This window comes from Phragmites australis, chromosome 15 (assembly GCF_958298935.1).
Source record: "Phragmites australis chromosome 15, lpPhrAust1.1, whole genome shotgun sequence".
In the NCBI taxonomy this organism is placed as follows: domain Eukaryota; kingdom Viridiplantae; phylum Streptophyta; class Magnoliopsida; order Poales; family Poaceae; genus Phragmites; species Phragmites australis.
This window is the reverse complement of record NC_084935.1, coordinates 2,971,420-2,989,216: the sequence shown is the minus strand read 5'-3', so window position 1 is coordinate 2,989,216 and position 17,797 is coordinate 2,971,420. Positions and strand designations below refer to the sequence as shown.

Sequence of the window (17,797 nt, the reverse complement as noted above, 5' to 3'; positions counted from 1 at the left end):
AAAGCAGTATGTTAAGTAAACTGGTAGGTTGTTATAGATCAGATCCCTAGTTATTTGGAAATGTGCTTACATTTTAGAAGATATTATGGTGAATTTATGAAAATACCTCATATTAGTTCACATATGGGGGTTTCTTAAAAAAGTGAGTATACTTGAGCTTCTGTCTAGTTGGATAGAGTAGGATTTCTTATAAAAAAATCAATACCCTTGAACCTTTGTTTAAGTTGATGACATAGTAGACTTTAGGCCTATTACGTTATAAAACGGGGAATCCTATTTCTAGTTTTTTTTGGTGGATGAACACTCGATTTTTTACTCGCTCAATTTGCTCAACGATTTGTGTTTGCGGCAGGCCCTTTCTTTTTCTTCGGCTTCGGCGAAGTTTCTCCGGTAGGGGATTTTGGGTTCGGGGTTGAGATTTGCCGGTGAGGTTTTTAGTTTAGGGATTAGGGTTTGGAGGTGGGGGCTCATCGGAGGCTGGAGGGCTTAGAGGGAAGCCATGGCGATAGGGGTGGCCTTGTGGTGGTGAGGGTTGGTGGGTGGGGCAGCAAAGTGACGAGGGTGTCGCCGGCTAGGGTGGTGGAGGAAGGCAAGTGGGCGTGATCGGCGTCGAGGTGTCAAAACGAGACAGATTCGCGTGGCGATGGCTATCGGTGGCGGATCATGCGCCAAATACGAGAATAGAAGGGTGGGGCAAGAGACGATAGTGGTGGAGATGCTCAGTGTCAAGAGGAGAAAGAAAGATGGAGGAGAAAGAAACATGTGAATTGTTGGATCAATAGAGGATGCATTGGATGGGCCAAAATTTGAGTGCTTTGGGCCCCCGAAACACTTGAGTGGGCTATAGATAACCCCTATAAAACACATAAAGAAACAAAAACGATAATCAAGAGATAAACATGAATAAAAAATCGCTTGGGAAAGATCATGGGTGCAGAAGAGGCGATGTAAAGAGGAGTTTACAGGCAGTGGATGTTGCCATGATCGCTCATAATATAAAAAAAAACCATGATCGCTTCTCATTTCCTGCCACTAGAAGGGTGTATTCATACTGCAAATAAGAAGAAGTTCTACAAACCACGTGCCATACGCTCATACAAATCATCCTCCCATTCGAAACAAATATTATGGCTGTCATTCGAAGTAGTGTCGTCTTGGAAGTACCTAGCTAAATCGCCACATCGCCTTCGAATTTCAGGGTTCGGACAAGTAGGCAAGAAGGACAGGTGTCGCAATAATGAAATCAAAGAAATTAGGGTTGCTTACGTGTATATTTATTTGAAAATCATGCACGGAAGACAGCTAATGCATCTCGAAGACAGGCACCCCTCACCAGAACTTCGCTGCGTCTCCCATATAAAATTCGCACATCCCTACCACATTTGATCATCATGCATTTCAATCATTGACGTGGTAATGTAGTACAAAAAGGACAGCAAAAATGTGCGTTGTCCTTTATTTTAGGTCATGATCATTGTATGGGTCGTTTATTTAGCTTGATTGACCACCTTAAATTCATATGAGCGATACTATAAGTACATTCACTGTCTAACTACTTTCGGGTAACATTAATGCGAGTTCATCTTGGATCGAAGTCTAGGCCCCTTTTGCAACGCAATATTCTACGATACATTTCATGAAAAAAAAAATTCCGTTAATACCGAAAGTGTATGTCTAATGTCTTGTGAAATTCCCAAATTCGAAATGGAGTCTAGTTGGTTCTATGGTCACTTCCTCGAACTACGATACAACACACAATAACCATCGGTTAACTGCGCCGTATTTGCAACAGATAAATTCGAAAAGAATATTTGCAACAGATAATTTCGAAAATACTTGCAATAAATACTGTGGACTGTTATTAGAAAAAAGTGGTTAATGATCACAACCCAACATAACTTGACAACATACTTACTCGTCGAGTTTGTCATTTTGTAGGATAGAATCCTGTAATGCAGCTGAATCAAATAGACGATACAATCACTTACACCCATAGCACATAGTTGGAGGGTAAGATACTTACTTAAACGTTACTGTTTATATTAGTGCTAACAAGATAATTAATTATATTTAAACACATATAGTTTTTATTTATATTAGAAATTATAACTTTTATATAAATATTTAACTCCTTCTTTTCTTAAACACCTAACCATAAGCATATGACATTGTTCCTGCCAACCCCGCAGATTTGCTGATTTGCAATAAGGCTCCGGGCTGCCGGATGAGATGACCAAGATGCTGCTGTCGGTCTGGTTACCACCTGCCGCATTGGATCTGCCCATCGCACGATGCAAAATATTCCAGCCAGTGGTAACGAAGCTACGTCCGAGTATAAATGCCACGTACACACGAACGTGCACCCAAGAGCGCATCACGTGGTTCATGTATTTGCTCTAGCATTGCTATCCACACACCGATGGTCAAACAAATGACTATACGCCATGTGAGAGAGTACTGCACGATCTCGTTACGTCTGTAAAAGATCTAGCGTGGATTTATGATATGTAGACAGGCGTATGCGTTATCTTTTGGCATATATCCAACGGAAATACAGGTTTACTCCCTTAGTTTACAAATAATTGTCATTTTGAACTTTTATTTTTAGTTAAGTAAAGCAGGGAAAAATTATTAGGTTTGATATAAAAAGTACTTTAAGTGTGTCTTATATTTTCGGTTATTTGCATAAATATTTGTAGAAAAGACAAAAGGCCAAATATTGAATGTTGAAATCAAAATTGTCAAATATTTATAAACAGAGATAGTACACGACTAAATATGAATAATATATTCTTTCATTCAAGTGCTATTGACATTCAGAGACTGGCACATACTTACGAAATTCAATGTAACGTGCTATCTCTGCAGCATGTACAAGTGGTTATGCAGTTTCGTTGCACCTAACATGGCAACTTGTTTCTTATTTATCTTGAAAACCCATATGATTAAAAATTAAACACTAATGAATAATTAATCGTGTATCTATATATATTCCTATAAAATACATAAGGTGTGGATCGTCTTCACCGTCTATTCAAGTTGATCAAATGATTACCATGTAAAGTTATTCTCGTTCATCTTTCTAAAAATACATTCAATCTCTCATTATTTATCACTCAATATTTGTCTCGCATACATTCACCGCTTGGTTCTCCCGATTGTGCGTCACCTCCTGCACTTTATCTATAGTGTCGGGTTTCTCTAAAAAATACGATGTCTTCCACACTTCGTCTACAGTGCTAGCTTTATGAAGAGAGTGCGTTACTGCCTGCACATTGTCTCCATCGTCATCTACCACAAAGGACACATTTGTCGCGTTATCTTTACACCAAGATATTATACAAGAGTTGTTTTCAACATTCACAAATCTTTCGCCATCTTAATCCTACTACTACAGATGACCAATTCTGAACGATATGATTATCTCCACCCTCGTATATAGGTACTCTTCATTCTCTTTTCTCTAAAATTATATGATCATATTATAAATTTTTACATACAAGTTTTTTTTATTAGACTATGTTTTTTATTTCTTTAAATTATTATAGCTTAAATTGATTCTGGGTATGTGAAATATACGTGCCAGTTACTAGCGGAATCAAATCGATTAGTATCAGATCGAAGAGAATAGAGAGACGCTATTATAGTGCAATAATTATAAATATTCAAATTCTAATCTAACTCACATATCAGAGCTCCAAACATAAGCAAAGAGTAGAAAAAGGGGTACAAGAGAGGCGTGGACTTAAGAAAAGCCCCATCGGCGCATCCCGCTGTCACTTGTCCTCTCTTGCCCCCCTCGTCTCCGTCAGTCGCACAGCAACCACCGCACCACTGGACCACCCATGGAGGCGGGAGAAATCGGCGGTGCCCTTCTCTTCGTCCTCGCCGCCGCCGCCGCCGCCGCGGTCGCCGTCTCGGTCGGCGCGGTCGACTTCAGCCGCCCGCTCACGGGTACATTCATCTACTTCCCCCTTTTTTCCCCTAGCTCTCGCTCGGACGCCCCGCCGCGGCTCACGTGATCTGACGTTCCTCGCGCCGTTGTTTCGTCTTGTCTTGTCTGCTCCGCGCCTCATCCCGCAGCGGGCGCGCCGCTCGACTTCCAGGAGGCCTTGTCCTGGCTCGTCGGCGTCCTCAACGGCACGTCCTCCGCGGCGGAGGGCGCTTACGTGGCGTGGGTGGCGGTGCGGGCCGGAGTGATCGCGCCGGCGCTGCAGGCGGCCGTGTGGGCGTGCATGGTGATGTCCGTGATGCTGGTGGTGGAGGCCGTGTACAACAGCGTGGTCAGCCTCGGCGTCAAGGCCATCGGGTGGCGCCCGGAGTGGCGGTTCAAGTGGGAGCCCCTCGCCGGCGCCGACGAGGAGAAGGGGAGCGCCCACTACCCCATGGTCCTGGTCCAGATACCCATGTACAATGAGCTGGAGGTGAGAGGAGACCACCGGAAAATTACTAAAAAAGAGAAAACAATTCATTGCTCATCCATTGATTACTGTATTTGAATTTCATTAATTATTGGCGTTGTTTTCTGAGATTGGATGTTCTTTTTGATGTGCTGCGTTTTCTGTGTGCGGGATGGGCGTGTAGGTGTACAAGCTGTCAATAGCGGCAGCATGCGAGCTCCAATGGCCAAAGGACAGGATAACAGTCCAAGTGCTGGATGATTCCACTGATCCGTTCATCAAGGTAACTTAAATAACGCCTCTGTTTTCCTGTCCTAGTTCCTTGTTGCATTTCTGGGGATTTTCCTATGGAACACTTTGTGTGGTGGATGGGAAGCTACTCATTTACCTACTTTTAGATTCTACCTGTTTTGGTAGCAAGCGCACCCATATTAGTCCCATATTAGAACTGTCATAGGAGTACTTATTTTGAGCTGGTAGATAGAGAGCGTTTTCCAGAGTCAAGTGCGTAGATAGTATACTAACAAATTCTCCCAGTTCCTGCAAAGGGTGCGCAATTATTGATTAGTAGTTTGATGAAAGCTACTTCAGCAATTGGCATAAAGGGACTAGGGAACTGGAACTGGTATTGTCACTGGGTAAAACCTTTCAGTATCACAAGCCATCATATCCAAATCGGTAAGATTTTGATGAGGTAAAGGCCGAACGTGTAGAGCACAGCAGAGACAGGAGACGAGGTTGAGGTCAAGCTGTCATCTGGACCCTTCAGTCACATGGCCGCAGCAGGTGAGCCCATCTGTCTGGGGGGTTTCCATGTCTGCTTGTATATGTACTGATAGTTCTCTAGAGAAAATAGTGCTATTAGAACTCAGAAACTATGCTAGTTGTTTTTTACCCTGTGGCAATAGTTTCAGTCCAGGAACACGTAGTGTATGTTACTATGCTAGTTGTTCATTTGTCAGAACATAGCCATAGATGCAGTCAATGCAACCATCATCGAATCTAGCAGTAACAGCTACCATGGGGGAAATTCAGTATCAATATCAACGAACACTGTCAGCAGCACCATGGGGTATCAGTATCATTAAACACTGTCAGCAGCATGGATTCAACAGAGTTTAATCCTTGGTTCTCCGATTACTGGTGAAACGTGCATATGGTGTATAATATAATCACAGCTTACATGAGCTCAACTACTGGCCCCTGACATTTTTCCTGCATCACGAGCCCCCTCTCTGCCCACTTGCCAATGTTTATTCAGTCCCGTAGATACGAGGAATCGTTCAATAATTGGTGGCAACCGGTCATGTTCTTCTTTACTAGGGAACTTCATCAGCCTTAAAAAAATACATCATAATTTGGACTGCTAAGAAAAAGATATGCACAAGGCATTTATTTGCTACTTTTTGAAAAATCAGATCCCTGCTGTATTCCTTGTAAACAGCTCTTTAAAAAAAAACTAGATTGATGCATATACAGGACTATTCCTCTAAAATTCCCTTAATCTTATTATTTTAACTCCGTTAGAAATTAAGTTTACCATCTCTCATAATGCAAAAGTCTTGTGTCTTGTACTATTTCATGATTTATCATTTCCAGAAAGTAAAAGTCTGTTTCGAAGAATGTGAGGCCAATAACGTATATGCTAAGATGAAACAGTAGATGTGCACATCACTCTCCAGTAATATGCATTTGATTGGTTACTTTGGTTAGTTGAATTGATTCAGCTCATGGGTTGCTTTAGTGCGATAGGGCAGAAGTTGTTGCCAAGCACAAGGAACCTTTAGATAAAGCATGACGGCAGAAGTTGTTGCCAAGCACAAGGAACCTTTAGATAAAGCATGACCTCCCAAGCAAATAGTAAGCATTCAGACCTCCCTCACTTAGCCATCAGATTTATCTGCCATCCAAATGCTAACACAAATAGAGTGGAGAGTGGCACCACCTACTAGATCCATGTGCGTTGACATAGCAGTTTTTTGTGAACCTTACTCTTCCATCTTTGGTGCAACAAAACTAAAACTGACCGGAGGGCATCATTTCAGTTGCAAACGAATCTCCAGCACAAGATATCTACCATCTTGATGCCATTAATAGGTGTAGATACTTAAGAATAGAAGATTATTAGTCTAAGAAAAGGAATAACTGATTATTCTATCACTTCTTGCTGTAGAATTTGGTAGAGCTGGAATGTGAGAACTGGATGAGCAAAGGAGTGAACATCAAGTATGCCACAAGAAGCAGCCGCAAGGGGTTTAAGGCAGGAGCTCTGAAGAAAGGAATGGAATGCGACTACGCCAAGCAAAGCGAATACGTTGCCATATTTGATGCCGATTTCCAGCCTGAACCAGACTTCCTGCTCCGTACTATCCCATTCCTTGTGCACAATCCAAAAGTTGCCCTTGTTCAAGCTCGGTGGTCCTTTGGTAAGTACTCCATTTCCTGTTAGCTCTCGAGCATACTCTTCCAGCTACCATTCTATCACAAATGCACAAGTTTGATTAGGTCATGGAGTGGAAAACAACATAGGAAAATATTTCGAGTCCTCATGTTAAACTTTTCAGATATGCTCCCACATTCCATTATATCACCACCACAGAGGAATACTTCCTCCATTATCATATCTCACTCTTGGAAAAACTTGCACAAATAGTTCTCTCAGCTTAAGGAATGGAATAGAAAACCTCTCTGTTCTGGCCATAGAAAATAAATATCTACCTGTATATTCATGACATTACAAATATTTTGACTTATGCCTCCTATGCTCCTATCTTTCATCATGATGCCGGAAACAAGGCATAGAAACTGTTAAAAAAACATGACATGAACAAAAAAAAAAACTACTTGTGCTGATCTTCTCAGCACTATAATGTTTTATTCACTCTGATCGATCAAATTCTTAATTGACAGAATTTTGCAGTGAATGACACCACAAGCCTGTTGACAAGAGTACAGAAGATGTTCTTCGATTACCACTTCAAAGTTGAACAAGAAGCAGGATCAGCAACCTTTGCCTTCTTCAGTTTCAATGGTACACATCTTTACAACTTAAAAGTGTAACGATCATGAAAAGAAAGAAAAAACAACTCCAGAATTTTAGATTTTAAAACCATACAATCTTATGAAGGCATGTCTATTCTAAGGAACTGCTGGAGTGTGGCGTACAACAGCCATAAATGAGGCAGGAGGTTGGAAGGACCGCACTACAGTTGAAGACATGGACTTGGCAGTTCGAGCAACCTTACAGGGTTGGAAATTTATCTATGTTGGGGACATCAGAGTGAGCAGATCTTATCCTAAAATAGTCTTGTCAAAAGTAAATTAGTTTGATGTAATCGTTTGACTATGTGAACTTGTTCTAGGTCAAGAGTGAACTTCCATCAACTTACAAGGCTTACTGTCGGCAGCAATTCCGGTGGTCCAGTGGTGGTGCAAACTTATTCCGTAAGATGGCAAAGGATGTTTTGGTTGCCAAGGTAAGCTTCTCTCTCTCTCTCTCTCTCTCTCTCTCTCTCTCTCTCTCTCAAGATATATATATATACTGAAAATTAACACCACTGTTGTTTCATTAGGATATATCACTCCTCAAGAGGTCCTATATGCTCTATAGCTTCTTCTTGGTGCGCAGAGTTGTAGCCCCTACGGTCGCCTGTATTCTCTACAATTTCATTATCCCTGTTTCGGTCTTCATCCCAGAGCTATTCTTACCAATCTGGGGTATCGCATATATTCCTACGGTACTTACGATAGTCACAGCCATAAGACATCCTAAGTAAGCTTTTCAATAATTATGCTTCAACTCTAATACCTTGTTCATCTGCCCTTCCACCACAAACTAAAATCTAATGCCCTTCAATCTGCCTCCTCAACAGAAATCTGCACATAATGCCATTTTGGATTTTGTTCGAGAGTGTAATGACAGTGCACCGCATGAAAGCTGCACTGACCGGTCTACTGGAGTTACCAGGGTTTAACCAGTGGATTGTGACAAAAAAGGTAGGGAACGATTTTGAGGACAATGAAGTTCCCTTGCTTCAGAAAACCCGGAAAAGGTTAAGAGACAGGTATAACCCCTTAGTAAATTCATGTACAATAGTAAGCTGTGCTAGAAGACCCTATACATTATATTACTGATTCTGTATTTTCCTTGCAGAATTAATTTTTCTGAGGTTGGATTTTCGGTGTTTCTCTTCGTTTGTGCATCATACAACCTCGCCTTCCATGGGACAACTAGCTACTACTTGTATCTCTATCTCCAAGGATTAGCATTTTTAACTCTAGGGCTTAACTTCACTGGCACTTGTGGTTGCTGCCAATGACAACAACCAAACTGTACGAATTGCTGTTTTATAATTGTTTTCTGGTTACAATTGGTAAGATAACATTTCAGATGATTCCGATTTACATGCATAGATGGCGTTGATCGGTGCACTGACAAAAGTTTCACCCCGGTGATGTTTTTCTTTTCCTAGAATACTAATGTGGTAGAAGTAGGCAAAACTTGTACCATCTGACAAGTTAACAGGAAACGTAATGTGTTGATTTTTGTGGGTCACTTATGTCGTCTAATCGCTAACATGTTGTATAGCATGTATCCCTGTTTTTCATGCATGGAATATTGGATGGATATGCATGTCAAGCAAAATAGTATCTGCACAATTACACAAAGAACAAGGAAAAAGAAAGCCAACATGGCCCAGTGGGAACAAGGAACATGGCCCGTGCTGCGTGAGGTAGCAAACTTGTGATCCGAATTCTAATCGTGTGTTAGGGGCGCATCTCGTGCATATGTAGATGTTACCAAATTTAGCTCACTACTGATTCTGCAATATTCGATCCAATTCTCATCAAACTTGCGACTTTAGGTCATGTCACATATTTGGCTGCAACCAAATTTTAACAGCACAATTTGGCCTGAACCAAAACATATCCCCTGAGAACAATCAAGTATTTGATTTTTTTTTTTTTTTTTTTTGGAAACAATGATGATTTGTACCAATATCTTCTCTACTTACTATGCTAACAAGAAACTGGGAAATTTCCCTCATGAGAAGATGTGGTTATCTTGACAGCTATTGATGTTAAGAGTGGAAAACCACACTTATTCAGCATTTTCCTTATTCCTAATCACATGGACATGACCTAAAGTGCCCAATACAAGTATAGTAATATCCACAATAGGAAGACATCACGTACAAACAAGAATTTAATGGGAAAAAACGAAATACCTTCAATAAAGACAGATGACAGTTTCATATACATCTGACAATAGATAACAGTATCATTCACGTACAACACAATTAATTTCACCACTGGGAAAATTGATTAAATACACATACAGAATGGTGGTGGAGCTAAATGGAAACGTATGGAGTTTTATGGACTGCCATAAATTCACTAACCTATGCATTCCTGATTATATTAAAAGGAGCACTTCATTGAAATGCAACCTTCAAACCCTTTCGACAAGGTATCCTCAACAATACAAGGCGAGTTCTGAAGACAACCTCTTGAGTTGTTTAAATTTGTGTCCTCATGGCAATCTGACGAACTATTAGCGAAAGGGGTACCTTTGTGGGATTCCCAAACTCCATATCTAGTTCCAGAACTTTCCTTTAGTCGCTTCAACGGAGTAAGATGGACAGAGCGTGTAAAACTATCTGAAAGCTCTACATCCTCCGTACTTGAGTTAAATTGAGTAGGACATTTCCTTTTTGATCCAGGTAATAGATTCAGTCCTGTTACACCAAATTCCGAACTTAGCGGTAATGTAAAGCTGACTAAAGAACTAGTGAAAATAGTTATGCCTTGAAATACCACCTCCAAGCGTATTGGAAATGCTACATTGTGATTCAATCGCCTTGCTGCAGTCACTGGAGTGATAGACTCTACATTTTACAGGAAGAAACTTATAATTCAGCAAGCAACTAGGAAAAATATGACCATCTCATATAATCAGAAGACTACCTCCAGCTTATTACCATGCAGGATGTATTCATTGGCAAGTTAATTCTATACTTCCATTATTAATTCTTGTATAGTACTACTAAGTTCACAGCACAAAATTGAATGATTCTGCTTTGCGTTCACACAACAGGAATAAAGCCAATAAACTGAATTGCAAGGGGTTACAAGTATATTGTGGCTGCAAACCTGTGCATATCCTCCACAAAATCATCAATCAGAACAGGCCAAGCACCTGAAAATAGACACAGATAAACTGGAACCAATAAATTTTCTCTTGATTATCACGGAGCTAAATCTATGAAGGAAGCTGCAGATTAACGATTGAAAGTTGAAGAAGTATCCACATAGAAGGAATATGTACCTCTTGGATCATAACCTTCGAGATCTTCATTTACACACCTACTGAAAGCTAGCAGCTGCTGCCAGGTATCCTCAGATATGTTGTGACGTTGGTACTTCTGAGAATAAATATTACAGTTTTAGCTAAGAAAACACAATAAAGTCTATTATCGGCAGTTCATCATAGAATGGGGGCGTAAAACACAAAGCTAGTTCCCCTTTGTGGTGAGGAAGAAACTGTTTAAGAACTGTAGGAAATTTGGAGTACTGAGTTATACAGTAAGGCAAATACTGTCATCTCAAATCACCATGAAGACAGTTCAAAACTGGACCACTTTTGTAAAGTGTTTATCAATTAATCATGGGAACAAGGAGGTAACAGATTAATGGTTCACTGAGGATTCAAGGTTGATTTATATGCACAGCAAACTGTTGCAAAATAGTACAATATAAACTAGTTGCTGAAAACAATACTTTCGACTTTCTGATGATACTTCCCAGCGTAAGATTCCAAATGCTGACTAAAACAAATATGCATTTTGCAATAAACTTTACTTTTTACAAGAAACATAAATATTAGCCAGAATAGTACAACTGCAAACAAAACATCTGGTATTTACCATGCTCAGTAATGCTCTAACAGATCCATTTAGTCATCATGTATCAAGCAATAGAATCATAAGTATTAGCCAGAACAGTACAACTGCAAACAAAACATCTGGTATTTACGGTGCTCAGCAATACTCTTAACAGATCTATTTAGTCATCATGTATCAAACAATAGAAGTTTAGTCATAATTGGATAAGAATGGAACATTACCAACACCAAATACACAATCATCAAATATGGATAACAAAACCAAAAAATGGTTGAGGTGAAATCATGGAAATTTCCATACAGTGGTCAAGCAGAGCAATTTTATACCTCAACAAAGTTACACCACCGATCAAGCAACCGAAACCTTCCATTTAGCACAATCCTCCATGCTGCCACAGCTCTTTGAATGCCTAAAATCATGAAAAGGGCATTCCGATTAGTCAGGTATAAATAGTATGCCAGCAGTATGCAGACATCCTCGAGAACAAAAGGTCTTACTGATATTCTTTTGCCCATTTTCACGACAGATGAAGAAGACAAAATCATAGAAGTAATTGAATCGGCCCACATCCTCCTAGAAGAGAATGTTCTCAACTCTCAATCAACATAAGGTAATGAGAAGCATATAAAAATTATTAATCAGCTTGGAGAGCACCACTCACCAACTCAATAAATGGCATGAGCTTGGGAATGTCACAAAATATTGCATCCCTGCATGAATATCAGATATTGTAATAAGCGAAAAGGTAAAAAAAAATACAAGAAAAATAAAATAGAATCAAACAATAAAGTAAGCAAAAATTAATCGGAATGTTCTTATGATATGGGAGGTTACACAGGTTTATGTGCCCTGGACATGTAAAGGATGTGCCAGTGTGTCCTGGTCACGATATAAAAGCCACAAACAATAATAAATGCCGTGATATTTGTGATTTTTGAAGTTTAACCGCCATGATATTTGCAATGTTTGAAGTAAAAACACTTTAACGTTAACATGCTAGTAATAATAACAGAGGAAGTAAACTCTAAATGGTTATATATTTACAGCAACACAGACAAGTGCAAGCAGCTATATATATTTCTCAGTTCAAATCTTAATCTTAGTCGAATCACACCGTTACCAAATCCTGGATAGAAGAAGATGAGGGTTGGTGGTTTTGTTTAGTTTGGACAATGTTTCAACTTTCAGCTCTTAGTGTATGTAGGCAAGAAGAAAAAACATGCTTCTCTAATGCAAAATTTCGTCATTGACCAACACATAAAAGGTGCCAGCTACCGAATGAGGAAAGAAGGGAAAACACCACACATCAGTTCTTAAAGTTCACAAAGGTCCTTGCCTACAAAAGTAGTCAAGAAAGCTCACCTCATCCCTTTTATTCCGCCTATAACTTGTGAAAGCTCAACCAGTCCTCTCGTCTTCGCATCTGCGGGTCCTGATACAATACCTAGCGAAACAAAGGCCAAAAGAACTAATAGGTTGATATAGTACCTCAATAAACCCAAACTGATTCTGAGCTAACATTTTTACACAAAAAACTGTTCACCGCACAAGAAACTTTGCCTTAATTCCTAATAAAAGTATGAATACTGCGCATGAAGCTTTGCTTTGATTCTTTGTAAAAGTTTGTGTACCTCCAGGAGCTAAAGGAGGACGACATAATCGAATTGTACTAGAATAGCAAATACAGCTTCGAATTATCAGATACTGCAAAGAATAGCATATCATTCTCCACGCCTCGTTTATCAAACACCTGCCTAGCTGTTGCTACTGAAACGCGTAAGGGATTAACTAACGCTTCTTGGAATCTTTCATCACCCAAGAAGGCAAGAACAACATAGACAATGATCTATTTTTCGTCAAGAAGACAGATAACTGACCAATGAAAAGCCTAAAGATCACTTCTTTCCTACTCAAAATCATCCGTTCCGAAGAATTCGCAACTTAAACACCAAAAATAACCCGAAATTCGCATAAAGAACGGAAAATCCGCCCAAAATTCCACAAAACTAGCCACTAAACCCACCTAAAAACCGCAATTATTCCCTCCAAACCCGCAAGTCCCTGCAGATACAAGCCACCGAAACCCTAGACCTCCGGATCGAACCAAAACCCGCCAGTGACACGGACAAGCGGAATTCGAAGGCGGGGAGCTCACCGCAGTACTTGGCGAAGGCCTCCGCGGCCGCGGCGAAGGCGAAGCCGTCGGATCCCATGGGCTCGGACGCGGATCCGAGCAGGGGAAAACCTAAGCCCCCCGCGCCTCGTCGCCGACAACCTCCACCAGTCCACCGCCTCCCCAATCTCACGTGCGACACGACACGAGAAAGAATGGAGGTGAGGCTGGGGACGGGAGGGGGGGGGGGGGGAGCCGTCAGGGTGTCAGCTGCGTGCGGCTCCGCGAGTGGCAGATACCGTGTGCGCCGGTGTACGGATGTGACGGGTGAATTCATCTGAAGCGTCCATGCTCAGTTTAACGGTGGGGATTCCCTACGCCTTCGTGCAGCGAAATCCAGCAAGAGAAGATGCCTTCTCCTTGCATGGGCACTTTTCACAGGCCCGTTATAAAGCTTAGTAAAAAATTGCCCAGCTAAATTGTCAGTTTAAAGGTCCAAATTGAGGCATCTTCTGTTGCTGAGCCCAGTGACAGTCAGGGACTCAATTTGGACCTGTGAAAAGTGCCCATGTCTTCTCCTTGCATGAGCTTAAATTTATGGGAATTTTTATTTTTATATATTTTAAAAATAAAAAATACAAATGTATATGCCTGGTTTGAAAAATTAAAAATTTAGACTCATATCTCCCGTTCTAAGGGCTACAAGCCACCTGTAATTCAAAACACTAGAGAAATAATCATAAAAAAAAACTAGAAAAGCACTAGAGAAATTTTTGGAGAGCTATATGATAGCATCTTCTATACCACATAATTTTTTAGAAATTTTCATGACTTTTGGCTAGTGTTTTGAATTTTGTGAGGATTGGAACACAATTTTTATTTTATTTTTTAAATATGTCGTGTGTCACCTTTCTAACCTACCATAGAAGTCTATATTTGTAATTTTTTAAAATAGACATATATATTTGTATTTCTATAAAAAAAAAGTTCTAAATTTATGTGCGCAGAATCAATCCACAATTTCCTATCGAAAACGAAAATGCCAACAACTAAGAGCTATAGACATGTGGGATCCGCACGTCAGCGGCTTGTATCCGTTACTCCTTGGCGACCTTCCAGTGGAGTGTAGAAGTTGCAGAACACCACAGCCCTTGTGCGGATCCGTAAGTGGTGAGGGATGTAAGTTTTGTATTTTTTTTATTAGTTTGATTAAAAAATAAATAAACTAAAGATTTATTTCCACTTAATTAAATTAAGAAAAAAAATAAAGTGAGTGGTGATCCAAATATTCCAAACTATTAAGGAACTGCTGCTATCAGGTGTAATCCAATATTCCTCGAGAGAACCATCGTAAAAGAGACATAGTGTAGGGAAAAACTATTTATTCTTTATTTATCTCTGTTTATAATAAGGGGTTCTGCCTCGTGTATATAGTGCTAAAAACTCCTAAGAGGTAGAATCAACTTCAAAGAAATAGAGACATATTCCGATAAGACCAAATATTTAGAGATTGAGATGAATCCAAATTATATTATAAAACCCTAAGTTTTCCAACACTTTCTCTTAGGCACTTCTCGCGAAATACATATATCTCATTAAAACCCTCCAAAAACTCAGTGGAAACATTTTAGATAAAGAGTACATAGCTCGTTAAACCTTGACATGAGAAACTTTAGAAAAACTCATTTAAGGGAAAGAGTACAATCCAACCAAAAATATTTTATATAATCTTTATGATTAAATTTTGGATATTTAATCTTCTTGATTAAGATTTAACTCTTCATATCGTTATTATGTGAAAATTCTCCTCTTAAAATATGCAACTGTCTCAGCCTTGTTATCATAATACCACGAACATATCTTTCAAAACTAGATACAGTGAAAGACTTAGTAAATAAATCTGCAAGATTCCCACATGACTTGGTATGCATTACCTTTTTTTCATTCATCTTATGCAATTCATGAGTATAAAAGAACTTATGGTTGATATGCTTCGTTAATTTATTTTTCACATATCTCGATTGCACTTGTACAACACATGAAGCATTATTTTCATAGATAATGATAGGTGTATTAGTAGTGTTTAAGTCACATGACTGTTGGATATAATTGATCACTCTTCTAAGTCATGCGTATTCTCATACGGCTTTATATAAAGCTATTATTTCCGAATGCTTCATCGAAGTAGATACAGGACTTTGTTTTAATGATTTTCAGGAAATTACAATTCCTCCATATAGGAAAACATAGCTACTTTGTAATTTCACTATATGCGGGTGTCGGTGTATTAGGAACCAGGGGTCCCTGAATCCCGAGATCGGGCCGGCCATCCGCCACATGTCACCATCCCGCGAGGTCCACCCTGCAGGATAAGAAGAAGCTAAGTCCCGGGGGAAGGTGCTCGGGGCCGTAGCCTCTAGGTTCCCGAGCACCCCAGTTCCCCGATGATCCGCAGAGTCCAAGTACCGGAAAGGAAGTGCTCGGAAGGTTTCTCACTTATCCCCGAGTACTGTAGTCCCCCGATGATCCAAACACCGAAGTACTCGGGAGAGAGTGCTCGGAGCTGCACGTGGCAGCCCCCGAGGACCTGGTTCCCCGAAGGTCTCACCCAAGTACTCGGGAGAGAGTGCTCGGGGCTGCACGTGGCAGCCCCCGAGGACCCGGTTCCCCGAAGGTCTCACCCAAGTACTCGGGAGAGAGTGCTCGGGGCTGCACGTGGCAGCCCCCGAGGACTCGGTTCCCCGAAGGTCTCACCGAAGTGCTCGGGAGAGAGTACTCGGGGCTGCACGTGGCAGCCCCCGAGGACTCGGTACCCCGAAGGTCTCACCGAAGTGCTCGGGAGAGAGTGCTCGGGGCTGCACGTGGCAGCCCCCGAGGACTCGGTTCCCCGAAGGTCTCACCGAAGTGCTCGGGAGAGAGTGCTCGGGGCTGCACGTGGCAGCCCCCGAGGACTCGGTTCCCCGAAGGTTCGCGCAAGATCGTCCGACGACCCGAAGGGTCCCATCGTCGGGGTGTCAGCCAGTCAAAGGCCCAATGCCGCATTTAATAGGCACGCGCGGCCTGATATCCTGACATTCTCAGCTGCCCACGCCCCAGTGTCAGACCCTGCCAGGCACTGGCAGGGGGGCGTGGGTCCATTAAATGCACGGGTCCCGTCCCGTTTCATCCGGGTGCCTCGGGATAACGTTGCCAGAATCGAAGCGCTCCGCCTGCCACCCTGCCCTGGCAGAAGAACAAGACAGGGTGGGCGCACCGGGCACCTCTGAGGCTGCCCGGTGGGCCCCCTTAATGGCGCCCGAGGGCACCCACAGTGGCGAGTGGTCGGATGCGCGCCGTATTTTTCCACCGCCCATGTCACTTCGCCAAGACAGAATGATGACGCCTTTCTCCGTGGCACCTTGGCACTCGCACCCCCTCTTTCCCATTCAGGATATGTCGAGGTCGGCGCGCCTATAAAAGGAAAGGATGGAGAACACGTAAAAAAAAAAGAGGACGCAGACGCTCGAACCAGCTCAAGCCAAGCTAGAACACGAGAGCCTCAAGCTCTCTGTAAGTGGCTCTCTCTTGTAACCAGATACATCCTTGAAGAATTCTCTTCAAGGATAGATATAGCACTCACACAGGAGTAGGGTGTTACGCCCCCGTGCGGCCCGAACCTGTCTAAACCCCGGTGCACCCATCTTTCTCGCACTAGGACGATCATCTCCCACCAGCCACTGCATTTATTTCCGTTTCCCGCTTATTTCCCAAACAATCTCGTTCAGGATCATCCCCCCCGGCCGAATCTCTAAAAAGGGGTCTCTCGGGATCCCTGCGACAGGAGTTCACCCTCCGACAGCGGGTCTAACGGATATCCAGTATTTGCGTATCCAACTAGACTTAATATCCTTATTCTTTCTGTAGAACAGATCCATATCTTTGCTGCCTCGCAAATAACGCAGAATATCCTTCAAGCTCTTCCAGTGTCTTTTAGTGGGCTCTACACTGTATCGTGCAAGTAAGTTTACTGCAAACGCTATATCTGACATAGTGTAATTAGTCATATACATCAGCGCACCTATTACACTTAAGTATAGGAGTTCTAGTTCTAATATTTTCTCTCTCTCTCTTCTCTAGGTTTATAGGGATCTTGGTCTGCTTGTAATGACCTTCCGACATGAGGGTTTTGGCGGGAAATAATTTTTTAAAATCAAACTGCTCAAACACCTTCTGAGTATAATTTGACTGATGTACAATGATTTTATCAGCCATATACTCTAGTTGTAGGCCCAAGAAAATTTTGGTTTTACCCAAATTTTTAATTTCAAATTCAGATTTCAAGTACGAGCTTGCTTTCGCTATTTATTCTTCTGTACCGATGATATTTAGATCATCTACAT

General features: G+C 41.5%; 2 protein-coding genes across 4 annotated transcripts; one reads left to right on the top strand and one right to left on the bottom strand.

The window, feature by feature from the left end:
- The first annotated feature begins 3,749 nt into the window (after positions 1-3,749).
- Positions 3,750-8,944, top strand: LOC133893207 (probable glucomannan 4-beta-mannosyltransferase 7). Its single transcript, XM_062334180.1, has 10 exons — positions 3,750-3,954; positions 4,084-4,424; positions 4,585-4,683; positions 6,574-6,826; positions 7,321-7,431; positions 7,544-7,680; positions 7,763-7,876; positions 7,973-8,172; positions 8,273-8,464; positions 8,554-8,944. The coding sequence occupies exons 1-10, from the start codon at positions 3,846-3,848 to the stop codon at positions 8,717-8,719; spliced, it is 1,722 nt and encodes a 573-aa protein (XP_062190164.1). The 5' UTR covers positions 3,750-3,845; the 3' UTR covers positions 8,720-8,944.
- Positions 8,945-9,605: 661 nt separating this feature from the next.
- Positions 9,606-13,677, bottom strand: LOC133892695 (defective in cullin neddylation protein AAR3-like). Of its 3 annotated transcripts, none has more exons than XM_062333601.1 (9): positions 13,461-13,677; positions 12,668-12,749; positions 11,967-12,015; positions 11,803-11,878; positions 11,632-11,714; positions 10,729-10,825; positions 10,554-10,599; positions 10,221-10,288; positions 9,606-10,138 (listed from the first exon to the last, which is right to left on the bottom strand). In XM_062333601.1, exons 1-9 carry the CDS (start codon positions 13,516-13,518, stop codon positions 9,822-9,824), a joined length of 876 nt encoding a protein of 291 aa, XP_062189585.1. In that variant the 5' UTR covers positions 13,519-13,677; the 3' UTR covers positions 9,606-9,821. The 3 variants fall into 3 exon arrangements, with proteins under 3 accessions (XP_062189585.1, XP_062189586.1, XP_062189587.1); XM_062333602.1 differs by having other exon boundaries at positions 10,729-10,822; XM_062333603.1 differs by lacking the exons at positions 12,668-12,749; positions 13,461-13,677 and adding an exon at positions 12,140-12,659.
- Between the last annotated feature and the right edge of the window lie 4,120 nt (positions 13,678-17,797).

Coding starts and splice junctions, on each gene's coding strand:
- LOC133893207 (XM_062334180.1), top strand. CDS start 3,846: ATGGAGGCGGGAGAAATCGGCGGTGCCCTTCTCTTCGTCCTCGCCGCC. Junction 7,432..7,543: donor TGCCTTCTTCAGTTTCAATG/GTACACATCTTT, acceptor GTCTATTCTAAG/GAACTGCTGGAGTGTGGCGT. Junction 8,465..8,553: donor CGGAAAAGGTTAAGAGACAG/GTATAACCCCTT, acceptor TTTTCCTTGCAG/AATTAATTTTTCTGAGGTTG.
- LOC133892695 (XM_062333601.1), bottom strand. CDS start 13,518: ATGGGATCCGACGGCTTCGCCTTCGCCGCGGCCGCGGAGGCCTTCGCC. Junction 10,826..11,631: donor GGTGGTGTAACTTTGTTGAG/GTATAAAATTGC, acceptor ATTTATTCTCAG/AAGTACCAACGTCACAACAT. Junction 10,289..10,553: donor TTTGTGGAGGATATGCACAG/GTTTGCAGCCAC, acceptor TGTAAAATGTAG/AGTCTATCACTCCAGTGACT.